The sequence below is a fragment of the Babylonia areolata genome, chromosome 2 (genome assembly GCF_041734735.1).
Source record: "Babylonia areolata isolate BAREFJ2019XMU chromosome 2, ASM4173473v1, whole genome shotgun sequence".
Classification (NCBI taxonomy): domain Eukaryota; kingdom Metazoa; phylum Mollusca; class Gastropoda; order Neogastropoda; family Buccinidae; genus Babylonia; species Babylonia areolata.
In genome coordinates, this window is record NC_134877.1 from 26627619 (window position 1) to 26643881 (window position 16263).

General features: G+C 39.4%; 1 protein-coding gene across 2 annotated transcripts in view; it reads right to left on the reverse strand.

Moving 5' to 3' along the window:
* Positions 1-15885, reverse strand: part of LOC143279372 (organic cation transporter protein-like) — a 33952-nt gene extending 18067 nt beyond the window's left edge. The window contains exons 1-8 of one of the 2 annotated variants that reach the window (XM_076583398.1): positions 15668-15885; positions 14787-14935; positions 14410-14650; positions 13008-13111; positions 11997-12151; positions 10078-10246; positions 7104-7340; positions 2591-2817 (exon numbers count right to left, since the gene is read on the reverse strand). In XM_076583398.1, the coding sequence (XP_076439513.1) occupies positions 2591-2817; positions 7104-7340; positions 10078-10246; positions 11997-12151; positions 13008-13111; positions 14410-14650; positions 14787-14923 (1270 nt within the window). In that variant the 5' untranslated portion in view covers positions 14924-14935; positions 15668-15885. Of the gene's footprint in view, positions 1-2590; positions 2818-7103; positions 7341-10077; positions 10247-11996; positions 12152-13007; positions 13112-14409; positions 14651-14786; positions 14936-15292; positions 15427-15667 lie in introns of those variants that run through there. The other variant, XM_076583399.1, reaches the window with a different exon arrangement.
* Positions 15886-16263: the final 378 nt, after the last annotated feature.

Sequence of the window (16263 nt, forward strand, 5' to 3'; positions counted from 1 at the left end):
AAGGATTGGTTAAACCTTTTGAATGAATATAGTTCTGACTAAATTCCCCTATTCAGACGGTTCTAGATTTAACATCGAACAGTGCTCATTTCGCATTCATAGCCAGTTGTTAGGTTTTTATCAGGGACTCATGCTGTGATAGTGAAACTCAAATCAATATCTCTGTTTACAAGAACACCATACGGAATTGTCATGATTACTCAGATACGGACCCCCGTCCCCTATTCGCTCTCCCCCTCCATCCACTTTCTTCTGTGATTTGAAGGCTGAGATCAGTTAACACCTTTAGAACACGGTCAATTAGCATTTGAAGTCCATATGGACTTCATAATAATCAAGCAATAACTAATTCAGCTGTACTTGGTGAGACATCGATGACACGTTATAGATATATTTTGTTGAGCTGTTGTATAGAGGACAGGGAGGGAGAGAGAGATTGACTTTTTAAGTACAGGTACTGTGGTTTTAGTTGTGTATGGTTTTGGATATTTATATGTATCTTACATGTAAGGAAGCTATCGTTTTAGTGTTTCAATGCATGTTTAATACATCATTTTTTACATTTTGAGCACACCATCAACATAATAATAATTATTATTATCATTATCATAGTGCATTCATAGTATTTAGATATACAAAAGACATACCAGCTCTGCTTAACATCTTCAATATCCTGGTTCATTTGTCTGGGTCATATGCTTTGGAAAGATTAATACAAAGTAGTTTCCTCTGCTTTCCGACTATTTTGAAAGGCTGTATACAATAGACATACAATACGATCCACCTGGAATGTCTACATATAAACGCAATATTTTTTTTACTCACTTGTGTGAACAGAGTCTATGTTTTAACCCAGTGTTCGGTTGGCTGTGTGTTCGTGGTAAACCTTAACGTTGCCATTTTCTCTGGAAATACTTTGTCTCCCAATACCAAAATTAGTTTAAACATAGTATGAAAAAAAATCTTCACAGTCATACCAATAACAGGTTGCAAAGTCTCCCGAATTAAGCCGTTTTTCTGAATCATTAACGGATTATTTCGTTGAGATCTGCTCCGGAATCCGAAAATTCTAAAAACCGCTTTCAACGTGTTTTCCTGTCTAGAATGCAGGTCGTTTTCGAAGACGACATGACCTCGTGTTTCTTGTTCACAATTAAAAGGAAAGAAACACAAATTCTGGACAGAACACTTAAATGATACTAATTACACCATCGACGTGTTTACTGCATATAAATATTCTAAAGTGGGCACTGAATTAACTGGAATGAACATAAAAGAAAAATGGAATCAATCGTTTCATTCAGCCTGTTGTAGACTGGTTTGTGCAGATATGGAGATCTACAATGTGTTGCGTTGTGCTTAAAGGAGATGGCAACGTCTCTTTTACCGACGATATGAAAAAAAAAAAAAACAAACCAATCTTCTTCTTCTGCGTTCGTGGGCTTCAACTCCCACGTTCACTCGTATATACGCGAGTGGGCTTTTTACGTGTATGACCGTTTTTACCCCGCCATGTAGGCAGCCATATTCCGTTTTCGGGGGTGTGCATGCTTGGTATGTTCTTGTTTCCATAACCCACCGAATGCTGACATAGATTACAGGATCTTTAACGTGCGTATTTGATCTTATGCTTGCGTATACACACGAAGGGGGTTCAGGCACTGGCAGGTCTGCACATATGTTGACCTGGGAGATCGTAAAAATCTCCACCCTTTACCCACCAGGCGCCGTCACCGTGATTCGAACCCGGGACCCTCAGATCAAAAGTCCAACGCTTTAACCACTCGGCTATGGCGCCCGTCTAAAAAAAAACAATCGAATTATAATAAAACACACAAAAAAACATGATTTAAACACGTTATTACGTCCACCACAATCACGTCTATTCATCGCATGAAGAAGAAAACGTCAACAATTTGACGTCAAATGTGCTGCAGCCTTGGGGATTAGTCTGCTTGCATCGGAACTGAACATGCGTGGGTCGATCCCACTCACATTCCTTATCTTATAAGCTTATCTTATATATCATATTTAAAACAGAGTACTTTTCAAAGATTTTTTTAGAATTTTTTTTCTCTCCTCATGATTCCTTTACTGGATAAAGCGCAAAGCACAAGTGAGTCTTGAAGGCTTTGCCTCTTGTTGTGTTAGTGTTTGTTTGCTTGTTTATTTTTATTGTTTTTTGTTACCTTCTAGCCAACTGTGCATTTTTTTTTCAGTGGCAGGGCTGCATTTTCCAACAATATAAAGTAGTGGTGCATCTTTATGATTATAAACTGAACACACGTCACCTTTCTCATAACACAAAGGCAGACAGTCACAGAGACAGACAAGTAAAAATACAGTGACTCAGAAACCCATCAAATAAGGGATTAAGTAGTATATATATATATATATATATATATATATATATATATATATCAAACTTCGCAGGACATGAAAAATGATAACTTGAAAATATTGATTTATGACAAATGGGATTCTAACCATGTTGACAGTTTTGTCTTATGTATTCAATTAACACCATGTTCCTAACAAACATGTTCTTTATTATTTATCACTAAAACTAAAGGACAAAACAGTGTAATACCTTGGCCTCCAAAGGACACAGTCAGTATGGTAGCCAGACAGGCCAGACCAGCTGTCAGCATGAAACAGCAGTGAGAGCGCTTCCTTCCCAGCCTATCCAGCAACACCCAGCCCAGCACGTAACCTATCATCTCCACTGTGGTGGACACAAAGAAGTTGATGCGCAGACTTCCACCAAGGTTGCCCACATTCAGAGAGATGCCATAGTAGGTCATAACGATAACAGTCCTGGGGTAAAAAAGACACACACACACACACACAAATGATAACGTCTTTTAAAAAGTGTATTTTTGTACCAAGCGAGACATGTGACCATGGTTAGGACTCAATGAGCAGCATGGGGATAATGGCACTGGAACAGCGCAGTGGATGGGCAACAACAGATAAGAGGAAAGTGGAGGAGGAGGAGAAGAAGAAGAACAAAGAGGAGGAGAAGAAGAAAGGAATTCATGAAGTAAAAAGAAACTTTCAAATCACGTTTAAATTTCCTGATTTCACAAATACTCAATCTTTTTAAGAATTGTCCCAGTGTTACGCATAACAGTGCTATTATTGAATGTTAATTATGGATTAAGGGGCACTAACTTGCAGAAATGACCCCTTTAAATGACCACCTCAGGCAAATTCTAAAAAGAGAGTGACAGGAAGCACCATCAATTTTTGCTGTTACAGATGCTTTGATCAACACTATAAATGTATGTTTGAATAAGATGGTGGACGGAAACACTGTTTCGACGAAAAAAAAAAAGTGTGTTTATCGAACTGAAGGTTGAGTGCTAGAAACGGGGCAATTCTATCTTAAGAATCCATATTCCATTGATTTACGATCATAAAATAGATCTATGAAAGTTCCTAACATTCCCTGTCTTTATCCCGGCTTTTCAATTTCTAAAATTCGGATTTTAAAGAAATCGCCTTTCGACAAATTATGTTTGGCAGTTCGGACACAAATTTAAAAAATGTCGTCTTTTCTGGGACTCAAGTTAAGGTGACCTGAGGTGTGTACACTACCAAAGTCACTGACTATGATATCCAACCATGTTCGAACATCGCTTTGCGCTGTTTATTCAGCACGAACCCCCCTTGACCCTGATTCATTCTTGATGGACCTGATGAACTCTCCTATGTCTCTCGTTTATCAGTTTACTGATCCAGATGAAGCATTTGAAATATGGTATCATAATTTCCTCAACATTTGCAACAAACACACCCCATTCAAAACTAAAAACCAGTCTGAAAAAGCCTTGGATAACGGGAGACATAGAAGACGCCATCGATTTCAGAGATTTTCTTTTATCAACTGGAACCCGAGAAGATTTTCAAAAGCAAAGAAATGCAGTAAATAACATGAAACGTTTAGCGAAAAAGAAATGTTTTCAAAAGTTGATCACTTCTAAGTCTGATAGTAAGTCTTTGTGGAAAGCCATAAATCAGTTGAAAAATAAGAATAGAGCCACACAAATTACATCACTCACAGACATATCCACAGATAGACTTAACTCACATTTCTGTAACATAGCTACTTCAATTATAAAATCAGACAAATCAAACCTTAACTCTTTAGATGCTCTGTTAAAATTCTGTCAATCAAAAAATATTTCATCCACATTAGATATTCCTTTGATATGTGTACATGAAGTTTATAATGCTCTGATCCATTTAAAACAAACTAGTACAAGAGGTCTTGATGGCATAGACGGAAAAATATTAAAACTCTCAGCTCCTATAATAGCAGAATCCCTCACATACATATATAATTTAAGTATTACAAAAAATAAGATTCCCAAAACGCTCAAAACTGCTGAAGTTATTCCTGTATATAAGAATGGTGATCGCTCTGAACCATCAAACTACAGACCAATTTCTATTTTGCCAATATTATCAAAACCCTGGAAAATCATATAAATAAACATATTCTTAAGCATTTTAATAATTTTGACTTGTTCCATCCAAATCAGTCTGGATTCAGAGCTAATCACTCATGTCATTCTGCACTAACAAATTTAGTAGATCAATGGCTCACTAACATTAATAATAACGAAATTACTGGAGCTCTTGTTGTCGACTTTATGAAGGCTTTTGATGTGATTGATCATTCTCTCCTCCTGAAAAAACTAAAGATTTATGGTTTGTCTTTGAATACATTAGAACTTATCTCATCTTTTCTCTCTGAAAGAAAAAAACTTGTGTCCACAAATGGTTCAAAATCAATGTTATTACGAATTAACTATGGTGTACCTCAAGGTTCTGTTTTGGGACCTATCTTATTTTCTGCATATATTAATGACCTACCCTTATCTATCAAGACACCATGTGAAATGTTTGCTGATGACACCACCATTCATACTAGTCATACTAACCTATGTATCGTATCTCTTTCTCTTCAGGAAAGTATTGACCAATTGATTGAATGGTCCGAACTAAACCACATGTGTCTCCATCCTAAAAAAACAAAATTCCTAATAATCACAACAAGACAAAAACGTCAAAATATATCCATAAACTGTCCGCCTATTTTCATCAAAGGTGACAAGATTGAAGAAGTTGACCACCATAAAATCCTTGGCATCACTATCGATAATAATTTGTCATGGTCACATCATATTTCTCTGTTGTGCAAACATGTATCAAAAAATATCTATCAACTGTCTAGAATCAAACACTTTTTGGATCTTCACTGCCGAAAACTATTTGTCAGTACTTATATAGAATCACACATTAACTATGCTTCGACAGTGTGGGATTCGGCGAGTGACAGTATTATAAAACCTCTATTGAGTCTGCATAGAAGAGCTGTAAAATTAATTCTTTTAAAATCTTCATCATTGACTGTATCTGATTATAAAACTCTCGATATCCTCCCACTGAAAACAAAACTTCTATTTAACAAAGGTCTATTTATGTTCAGAATCATGTCTGGATTTGCTCCCCCCTCACTGAAGAATAAATTTGTAACCAACACTCATCGTCATCTTCATAAAGTTATGGTACCACTTCCAAGGATCGATCTTTTTAAATCTAGTTTGTCTTATTCAGGGGGCTGTTTATGGAATGAATTATTATCCTGCCTCAATGTAAACACTGTAAAAAGCATCCCTAACTTTAAAAACATATATCGTGCACATTTATTGAAAAACATGTGATTATGTGACACATATCAATTATAAACAAAAAATCATGTATAGATTGTCATTATATATACGCCTCTCTCCTCCCCTGTTAGTCTCTGTCTCTCCACTGTCACTGTTACTATATCTGTCTGTTGTCAGCCTCCCCTGCCTTCTTTACTCTTCCCTTTGTCCATTCTTCCTTCCGCTCTACACCCCCCCCCCCCTACCCTATTGTCCTCGTTGTTATTCATCTATTGCGATATTGTATTGTACATAAGTTCTATGTTTATGTTTGCACATGCTTATGCAATTTTGACGTTGGTGTTGTGAATTGACTCTCGCTTTTTTTTTATTTTTATTTTTTTATTTTTTACTTTGTTGCTTTTTTTCCAATTATTATTTATGCCCAGAGGGCTGGATGTAAAAACGTACTTTGTGCTTACTCCTTTACCCTCGTAAAATAAATTTTCGTTCGTTCGTTCGTTCGTTCCCCCACCCCTCCAAAGAAAAAAAAGACAACTCATAAGCGGATTCCGTGAAAACGGACATTGCGAACGCATCTCTTAACACACTTTTCTCTCCCTCAACTCTAGGAAGTGTCATTGGGGTACCAGTTGACTAGATTACTCCAGGTGTATTAACTGTGTGCCAAAGCCTGGGTCTCTGGAAGTGGTTTTCCTGTCCAGTCTGCAATGTTGTCAGTCCTTCGTTTTTCCTGTCTTCTCCTCCGTTTCCCTCCCTCAACAGTTCCTTGGAGGATGTAGCAAAGCCATTGGATCTTGTTACGTGGCCATACCAGCGCAGTTTTTAACTTTTGTCAGCAGATCTTAATTCCAGTGTACTGCTTATGGTTTGGCGTACATATGATTGGTGATATGATCAGTGTATCTGATGTTTAATATTTTAGAATTTTATTTCCATGGCTTGATTCTTCTTTCCAAAATGTCATGAGGGTCCATGTCTCACATACACACAGGAAGACAGAAAATACCAGTGCATACAGGCGTCTGGTCTTGTTGTTCATACTGTCAATACATGTTTGTTACAGTCTACACAATGCTGATGTAGTCTTTGCTACACTGAGAGGATTTCTGGTTTGGATCCTTCATTGCTCATGATGGATCCCAGGTGAGTGGACGGCCGAACAGTTCCTATCTCCTGTCCCTTGACAGTTACATCAGCAGTAGTGGTGATGTTGTGGCTGGCCATCAACTTTTTTTTCAGACGTTGATTTCTATGCCATATCTTATTGATATTTCATCCAGTCTTTTGACATGCTTGGTGAGTTCTTGCTCACTACCTGCAAAGCCACACACGTGAGCCCAAAATCCTTCACTAAAACAAAGCAAAAAACAAAAAAACAAAAAAACAACAACAACCCTATTCAAGTTATTGTTGACTTACCAGTTGAAAAAGATGATGAGAGTCACAATGACCAGCTGTGGATATTTGACCAACTGAAGCACAGTGGACATGATATTTACATTCCTGTCTGCTCTGGGGTCTTGTTGAAGCTTTGCAATGGTCTCCGGAGAAGGAGAAAATGGCGTTTTGTTGACACGTGCCACCTTCTTTATCACCGTCAGTGCTGCTTTCGTCTTCTTCTTCATCAGAAGCCATCGGGGAGACTCTATCAACAGCCTGTGATTCAGGTGAATAGCAAAATGAAGGTTAAGTTATTGCACAGTCTGATAAAGTTAATTTCACTACTCTAATCCCACTCCCCTTCTGCACGTCTATCTGTCTATGCAGGAAAATAATTTCCCAGGTAGTCCTGTGTAAATCATCCTTTTCCCAACAGATGCCTTTGGTAACCATGTGTTACATTTAAACTTTTTTCTGCAATGCACACAAATATTTTGTTTACAGGTTACCATTTCGTACATATATTTTATGATGAGCCATTACTAATAATTGTGGAGGGGTGAGGCCATAGTTCTGAGCTGCTACGCCAAGCTTTATCTTCTCAGCTGGACGGGAACCATTTGTTGCCTTCGTAGCTGAAGGGGGTGGTCGGCTATTGGTCTGATTGTATCAGCCAATTAGGAGCAAGAATTTGATAAGCTGACCACCCTCCTCCCATCACAAGGTTGGAGGTTCACTTTGCTAATGTCAGGTGATCGTGGAGATAAGTTTGCACACTTGATCTAAGGACGTCGGACAGGGCAGACGTACTGATAGAGGCCTGTGTGTGACTGGCCAGTAGTGCTTAAATGAAGTACAGTATTTCGTTTTCAAGCTGCTTAGTTGAGTAGTGGTGAGACAGGCAAATTAATGTAACATTAAAACAGAGAATTAGCAGTAATAAACCGATATACAGGTGGATTACTTTCAGATTACTTAGTTTATGGACCTTCCGAAGACAGTGTTGATTGCGAGTAATAATTAAGGTTGATGTGTGCACACCCAGCTCTTCCTCACTTTCCGTGGCTGTGTCTTGCGTGAAAATTGGGGGAAGTTCATCATTCTGCATAGCCTGGCTGAACGTGGATTGCAGAGAGCGGCCAGTTGTTCTGGTGAAGTGCTTACATTAATCATTTGAGCCCTTCTATGGGAAAAGTAGAGTTAAGCCAGTGTTAGTAGGCAAAGGCTTCATCCCCGTGTCACTGTTGTCCACATATCTATGTATTAATCCGCCTGCTTCTCCATCTGTTCAACAATCTACCAACACCTTCAACTGGTTATTGGACCATCTTCTTCTACTGCCACTGGGCTTGACACCAAATGTTCCTCTCCAACACCACCACGAGCTGTTGCTGGCTGCCGCCAGACGCCACCACTCCTTGGGCCACTGTGTCAGCTGGAGCCAGAGCTGTTACTGTTAAAGTTTTCAGTATTACAGCATGTGTTGGAAATCGTTTAACTTTTTTTTTAACCCTAGCAGAGAAGGTTCTTTTCTTTTCAATAAGCACAGCATTTTTAACACATAATGAGCTGAAAAAAGATTGGCATTTAATAAAGTCAGCACCACTGATAATATGAAAGAGTGCTGATCTTGTACTTGCAAGAGAGGAGTGATTTTCTTGATCGTTTTTCTTTCTTTCTGAGGACAAGTCGAAGCGAGTGGAGAATCAGGTTAACTGAACAGTAGTTACAGAAAATTCGAGGCTAGAGAGAACGAGAAGCGATGTGCTAAAATGCTGCGCTGTTGGACAGATATTTAAGAAAATATTTGATGCGCTGTAATTGACAGAAGTATGATTAACAGTTCCAACTGATTATGTTTTGCATGGGCAGTGTAGTGTGTTCAAGACCAAGGTCTCGACTGAGGGATGTGTTGCCGAGTTTGACTGAGTCAACAGTGAGAGAAAAGAGTTTTTGTTTTGTGTGAGATGGGTTTCCAGATTTCAGGTCAAAAATACTTGAATTTATACATACAGAATGTAGACAGTAAGTTTACTATTTGTTGCAAATCATTCATATTACTACAGTACTAAAGTATTCCCATTAATTTCATCTCTGGCTTCATCGATATTTGAGAGGTATTTTTGTTTCATCATTATTACTACTAATGTCAGCTTTTAACTTTGACAATAATTTCGATGTTCAATTTTGTTGTCTCCCTTGCATTATCATTTGTAACAGTCAAATTATGCAGATGATAGACTGAATAACTGTTTGGAAATAATGAGTTATATTTGGTTTCAGTTTCAGTATCAAGGATGTTTCAAGGTGTGGAGACTCATCCATATACGCTACACCACATATGCTTATAAAACGTCATGAGCTTAAGAGTTTCTGTGGGAACAGATATAAATCAATGTGTAAGGATAATACCCTAACATTGTGATTTTACTTTGGAATAGGTCAAGTGCTTATGATATGCTTCTATGTTGACTGCAGAAATAGTTTGAGGGCTAAGGGGCTAGGGGATGGGTTTCACCAAATCTGGTTGTTTTGCTCACAGATTTTTTTTTTATTGGTTGCTTGGATATTGTTTTTGAATTCAAAAATATGAGTGAACAATTTTGTTTTCAGAGCCATAAAGAAAAATAAAACTAACTGGTTTACAATTACATTTTCGAGCATTATGAGTTTTTATGATAAAATTCCAAGAAACAAAGTATATTCATTAGTATGCTTTGCAGGAAAAACCACAATATTTCGAAAGTTTCTTTATTACAAACGGCAAAAACTGCTGTTTCAAATATATGATTTTTGAGTGATCCCAACATTGGTTAAGAGGTATATCTAAGATGTAACAATGTTTGTTCACTGACACAAATAAAGTACACACACACACACACACACAAAAACAACACAAAAAACAACTTATATAGTGATTGAAAAGTCATTTGTGAGATTTTTTCTACTCGCTTTCCCATCCTTAATCCTAAAATCAGTGGAATAACCAGGTTAAAAAGAATACAGAACTCACCACCAGTGACCCAAGCAGAGGACTAAGGGAGAAACGCTGGCAATCTGCAGGTAGTGCCACTGTCTCAGCAGGAAGGAGAGAGCAGTCAACAGGAAGGGACCCACCAGCCATATAACAGACAGCATGGTGGCTGCCCTTGTTCGTTTCTGTGGTCCGACCAGCTCCACCACTGGTACCGTTAATAAATCCAGACCATGTCATTGTATTGAACAAACTGTCTTTAATCATTTTGTACATAATCTACTCGTCCTATGAATCATTCACTTCAAAAACAGTTATAAGCTGTACGTTAGTTACTTTTTTTGGTCTTAACAGAGGACAGACTACACAGTGCAATTGATCCCAATAATGTTGGTGACACAGCAAAATCAAGCAGCACATGAGGGGAGATTGTGACCAAGAAAGAATGTGACAAATAATCTGACCAGACTACATACATCCCCTCTTCACTTCAACACCCACCCTCCCAACAGCAAATGTGATCAAATAGCCACAGAGAATTCAGAATAAAACATTACAACTTGGGATGACATGGCATTGCTGATTCATCTATCAAGGGTTGCTTCCCTTATACTTACACAGTAATTGTATGTATGTTTAGAGAACGTGTTTAGTTCATTGGCTGATTTTGTTTGTAGTTCTTTGATCATAAACAAAACATGGTCAAGGCAACTAATGATTTTCTTTCATTTTTTTGTTTGTTGAAATTATGAGCCGCATAACCAGATATCAATCGTTTATGAAACTTGGTTTATTCTCTCATCCCAGTGCCTTCTCCAAGACCTAAGGCGACATGAGGGACACTACCCTGGCCAAATTCCTCCATCTGGGCCCGTCTTCTGTCCTTTATTGCTCCATGTTCACCCATTATTTCACGCTGTCCACCTCTCCGTCTGCCTGCCTCTTCAAGTGTCATCCTCTGGGATTCTAGCAGACCTGTCTTAGACAACGTATTAAAGCAAGGAATATGGCTGAACCATGCTGTTTTCTTTCTGTTCACTACTGCCAAAAGGGGCCCAAGTCGGCCAACCAGTACTGTTATCTGCCTTCTAACAAAGTCGATGGCCCTGCAGTTGGACCAAGAGACCCCTTGTTTTCATCTGTAGACTTTGGTCTCAAATTTCTGGGTCTTTGTGGCATCTGGTGCTGCTTTTGTTTTGTATAACAAGGAAACAACGAAGGTCTAGTATCGTGTCAATGTTGTACGAAACATGATGTATTTGCTCTCCCATATTTTGCATAACTTTGTTCTAAGTATTGTTTCAATATGAAAAGATTTTGCTTTTGAAAGTTTTAATTCCTTGTGCAGATATATGTTTGGCAAAGCTTAAGATTTATTAAAACACTACATGCTTCATTATGGAAACGCACTCTGAAACAAAACTCTTGTTGTGAAACATTGGAGGACTGACAGCCAGCTGGTTTTATGCAGAATAGGCTAGGCCAAAACTCTCCCAGTGAGTGTCTTTCACTGTGCCTCTGTCTGTTCCTCTGCTTGTGTATGCCTAAATACTTATATACATCTGATCACACATTTATAAACCAAACAATTATGCACAGTTACACATTCTCTTCCCGTCCCTATTCCTGTTTTACTGTCGCTATCTCTCTCCGTCTCACTGCAAGCGTGCACATATAACATTGCCATTGTTGCTTCTAGCCGAGCCAACCACACAAGGCCATATCAGGACTGCTCTGCACATTCACACACGCTCACAAACGCACAGTGATGCACAGTGAGAGGTGTGATACTGCTCCAAAAATTAGTTTTTCAAATTTGAAAGACCTGTCGGGGAGATGTTCAAGACATCCACAACCAACAAACCAACAGTAATCAACCAGTTAGATAACCAGCCAGACACAAAACGACCCAGTGAACAAAGACACAAGCAACATGTACTGCTGCACATTACACTGACCCAGTACAAAGGCTGAACCATATATGGACATTCCAAAGATCGCAGTCGGGACACGGTAGACAATGAGGACCTCGACAGTGGGCGGAAAAGCACAAGCCACGCCCAAAGCCAAAGCAATCACGCTGCTGATGAAAAAAACTGGCTTTCTGCCTAACCTGCAACAGATCAATGAAAACCAGTTCTTTTTGGTCATTGCTTAAATCTGGATCATGCCATTATATCCCACAAAAAAACACCAAAAAGCCCCCAAAAAACTGCTTCTTGATATCTGCTTTGTAGTTTATGTCTGTCATATGACTTCAGGTATATTCTCAGTCAGAAAACAACTCCACAACTAATGACCCAGATTCATATCTTAGGAAATACGCTCCGAAACCCTGTGATCAACCTCGTGGATGTATTTCCAAGTAAAATCCCAGAATCCCCAGAGTGAACCGTCTAACGACTCTTCAGAAGGTATTTTCATGTCGAGGGAAAGTGTGTAGGGTGGACAGACAGAAATTGATGGAAAGGAGAGACTAAACTTATGAAGTAAGTTTGGATAAGTTGATCAGGGAATGATCCCTTTTCATATCTGTAAGGCGTTACACTAATCATATCAAACTAGCCATTTGCTACTCTGCCTCTCTGTTGTGCCACCCACAGACCAAGGCATATACTGGATCCAAGCACGAGAGAGACAGCAAGTTCTGTTGTTGTTTTTTTTTCCAGTGTTAACCTTTGTCCATGATTCCAGATTTTTGTAAACCAGTGACAAGTCTGGATTTTTTATTTTTATTTTATTTTGTATATTACTCATGTCTGGTCTTGGACAACAAATCATGATTTTTCATGATTTTCATTCTTCCAACATTAATGTAACACATGTCCTTCCATTGCCTCTCATACTGTTGATCATGACTTTTGAGTGCTTCACATTAAACTGCACCAATCACAAGGTAATCAGGCATACTAGCCACTCTTGTAAACATTCATGTCTTACCACTCATACGGTAAACACTCATGCCTTACCAATCAGTCAGGTAGCCCGAGACAAAGGCACCAAAGAATGTACCAACGAAATACGCCATGTTGAGATGAGCTTTGTAAATATTCCTGTCACATACCAGATCAAACTGCACACACACACACACACACACACACACACACACACACACACACACACACAGAGGGTTAAGTTGCGTCATTATCATCATCAGTGTTGTTGTGATAATGTATTATTTTTGTTGCTACTGTTAGTATTGTTATGGTGATGATGATGGTGCTGATCATACAATAATGATCATAAACATTTGTTTTAATAAACATTTTACCATGCGGCTCTAACTGCATTTTGCAATACATGAAAAAGGCACATTATTATCAGTATATTATTATTATTATTACTACCAATCTTCTTCTTGTTCTTGTTACTAATCATTATTGTAATTTTGTGATGTACCCGTGCATGCTTTGTTCGCAACCAGCTGACAAACATACGATACACGTGCAGTGTTGCAGGCAGTCACGCCACTGACAAAATCAACGCACATTGAGACCATGGCACGACATGCCATTTGAAATGAGAAAACGTTGTCCATTAACACGAACACCTCAAACAGTTTATTACACAAACTTATGCGTCAATCATGTCAAATGATGATTGTTGTGCCAGCATACTCTTTGACACTGGTCAGTATAGATTGTCATCTCAAATACACACACACACACGCACACACACACACACACACACACACATACACGCACACACGCACGCACGCACGCACGCACGCACACACATCCTGTGTCACGTCACACAGTCCGTTGGCTCCACGGTTGCTGCACTGTCTTCTTTCTCCTTCTTCTTCTTCTTCTTGTGGATATCTTCAGTTGAATATATGACTACTGTAATAAAAACAAATGAAAACTCAGTTCGACTGGCCTCTGTATGTCCATACCTGCGTTGATTTATCTTCAGTTCACGGGATGTAGGATCCCGTTCAACCCTATATCCCTATTCTCCATGTCCTTAATTCATCTTTGCAAACCTTTCCATTTTGAACCACTTAACCATTGGATATTTTGGTGCTGCGAGCAGGATCAGCTGGGTGCGAGAGGCAGTAACTTAGATGGAGATTAGAGTGTAGTAGATTATCAGAATGACCCCGTCCAACCCCCTGCCCAAACTACAGACGTTGTCAAGTGAGAAATGTCATGAGGATTAAAATGAACAGGGGGTGTGTGCTCACTGCTCTGAACGATTATACCCACTATTAATGACTCTCTGTCTCTCTCTCTCTGTCTCTGTCTGTCTGTCTCTGTCTCTGTCTCTACCTATCTATATGTGTCCGTGTCTGCATCTGTATCTGTGTGCCTACACGTGTACACGTGAGGTCATATGCAAGTTCTCAAAATAGGAGGCACAGTATAGAACCTGACTAATGACGGATGTCTCCACTACGGACGTATCATAGACCCATGCATGGCAGTCTTGCAGCTGGCGGCTTTCTTCACTGTGATTGGTGACAGTGCTGTGGTTCCCACGTGTGAAGATGGAGCACTGGGAATAGCTGGAGTCGTCACTGTGCTCCATGGGAATGGTCTGGTTCACCACCAGTCTGTGCTCTTCGTTCTGAATGGCGTAAGTGTCGCCCTGCCAGCCTGGGATCTGGCATCTGCAGGAATCAGCAACACTGAGGTAACTACAGAAGTCTTTCCTGACCGTTTTAATCGATTTTTTCTGTATATGCATCAAGTTTCCTTCTTTAAACGTTTTGATTAATACTGTTCAAGAGGTAAATTGGCCATCACCTGTGGTAGGGCATGTGGAAGATGAAGACAGGCAGCATAGTCACCATACCCAAGGAGACAATAGGGACAGCAAGGAGGAAAAAGACACGGGTTTGGTATGGCCCCCACTCCCCAAGGTATTCGTAAAGCTCTTCCATCCTTGGTTAGGTCTGCCAACACATGCACAGACAAAAGCGTAGTGGCGTTGAGCTGGTCTCTCATTGCTATTCTGTGTTGTATATATTCAAGATAACGTTGCTCTACTTAAGGAATACACATAACCTCCTCTCTCTCTCTCCTTCTATCACACACACACACACACACACACACACACACACACACACACACACACACAGTGGGGCGTCTATCTGACGAACGAGAAGTAGAAGAAGATTAATAGACATAAAACCAGCACTAGAAGAGTGGCAGAAAAGAGACCACAGCCAAGCTCTTTGACTACCTCAGACGTCCAGCGACACGGGATAACCTATGTTTAAGCAAATATTCAAAATCAAAGACTGACTTACCCTGAAATCGTTGTGAACACGCAAAACCACGCTACACCGTACTATAAATCGTGAGCAGTTTATGTGCTCAGATTTTATCTGAACAAGACCAGTCGGGTGTATTTTTGCTTCACTCCTCGGCAAACGTGTCTGGCAACTTTAGCGAAGAAAACGGCTGTGAAGCATGCAACTATTTTGTCACGCCATTCATTTGATAAACTCAGCATGAGAAATATGCTTGCTCAATGGGCCCCCTACTCGAGACGACTTGGCACGTTTTGCTGCAAGGCGAATGTACTTTGATGAAAAAACATGTCATCAGTTTCTCTTTAAGAGATGAAGTAATTTTGTATCTTGAATTCCAGTAACAGAAGGGCCAAGTCACATCATACTCACCAGCGTCACATGGACGTTGCAGGAGAATTGACCACGGGACACCACGCTCTGTGGACACTCATAAAACAGAAGTCATTCAGGGCGTCAGATGTGAACAATACCATCTGACCGTAGTTGCTTTTGCCTTCCTCTATGGGACACCGCAAAAACAGGTTTGATGGATCTGAAGAGAGACACCGCCCGCCAGGATATGTTCACTCTGAAACTGTCTGGTCGTGATGAACAACTGTCTGTGGGGACGAAGCCCAGATACGAGTTGTTTTGTTACTCACAGCTAAAAATTCGGTTATGACAACCATAGGCACACGACAAGAACTTAAGATACCAAAACGAATGGGGATATGATTATGTGATACTGATATTAAAAGAATTATTTCTCGTGATGGGTTGAAATTAAAGCATTAATTTTCTTTTTCAGTCTGCAGATTTATGCAGTCTATGAATCTCTTTCTTTCTCTCATCCAGTGTTGGAATCTGTTGCATTAATATATGAATGAACGGAGTTGTTATGTGTTGGGTGGCCTGTTGGTTTCTACCATTTCTCTTCAAGGAAAGAACTTTGTTTTGCTTCAATATTTGCTTTCATAATTTTCATT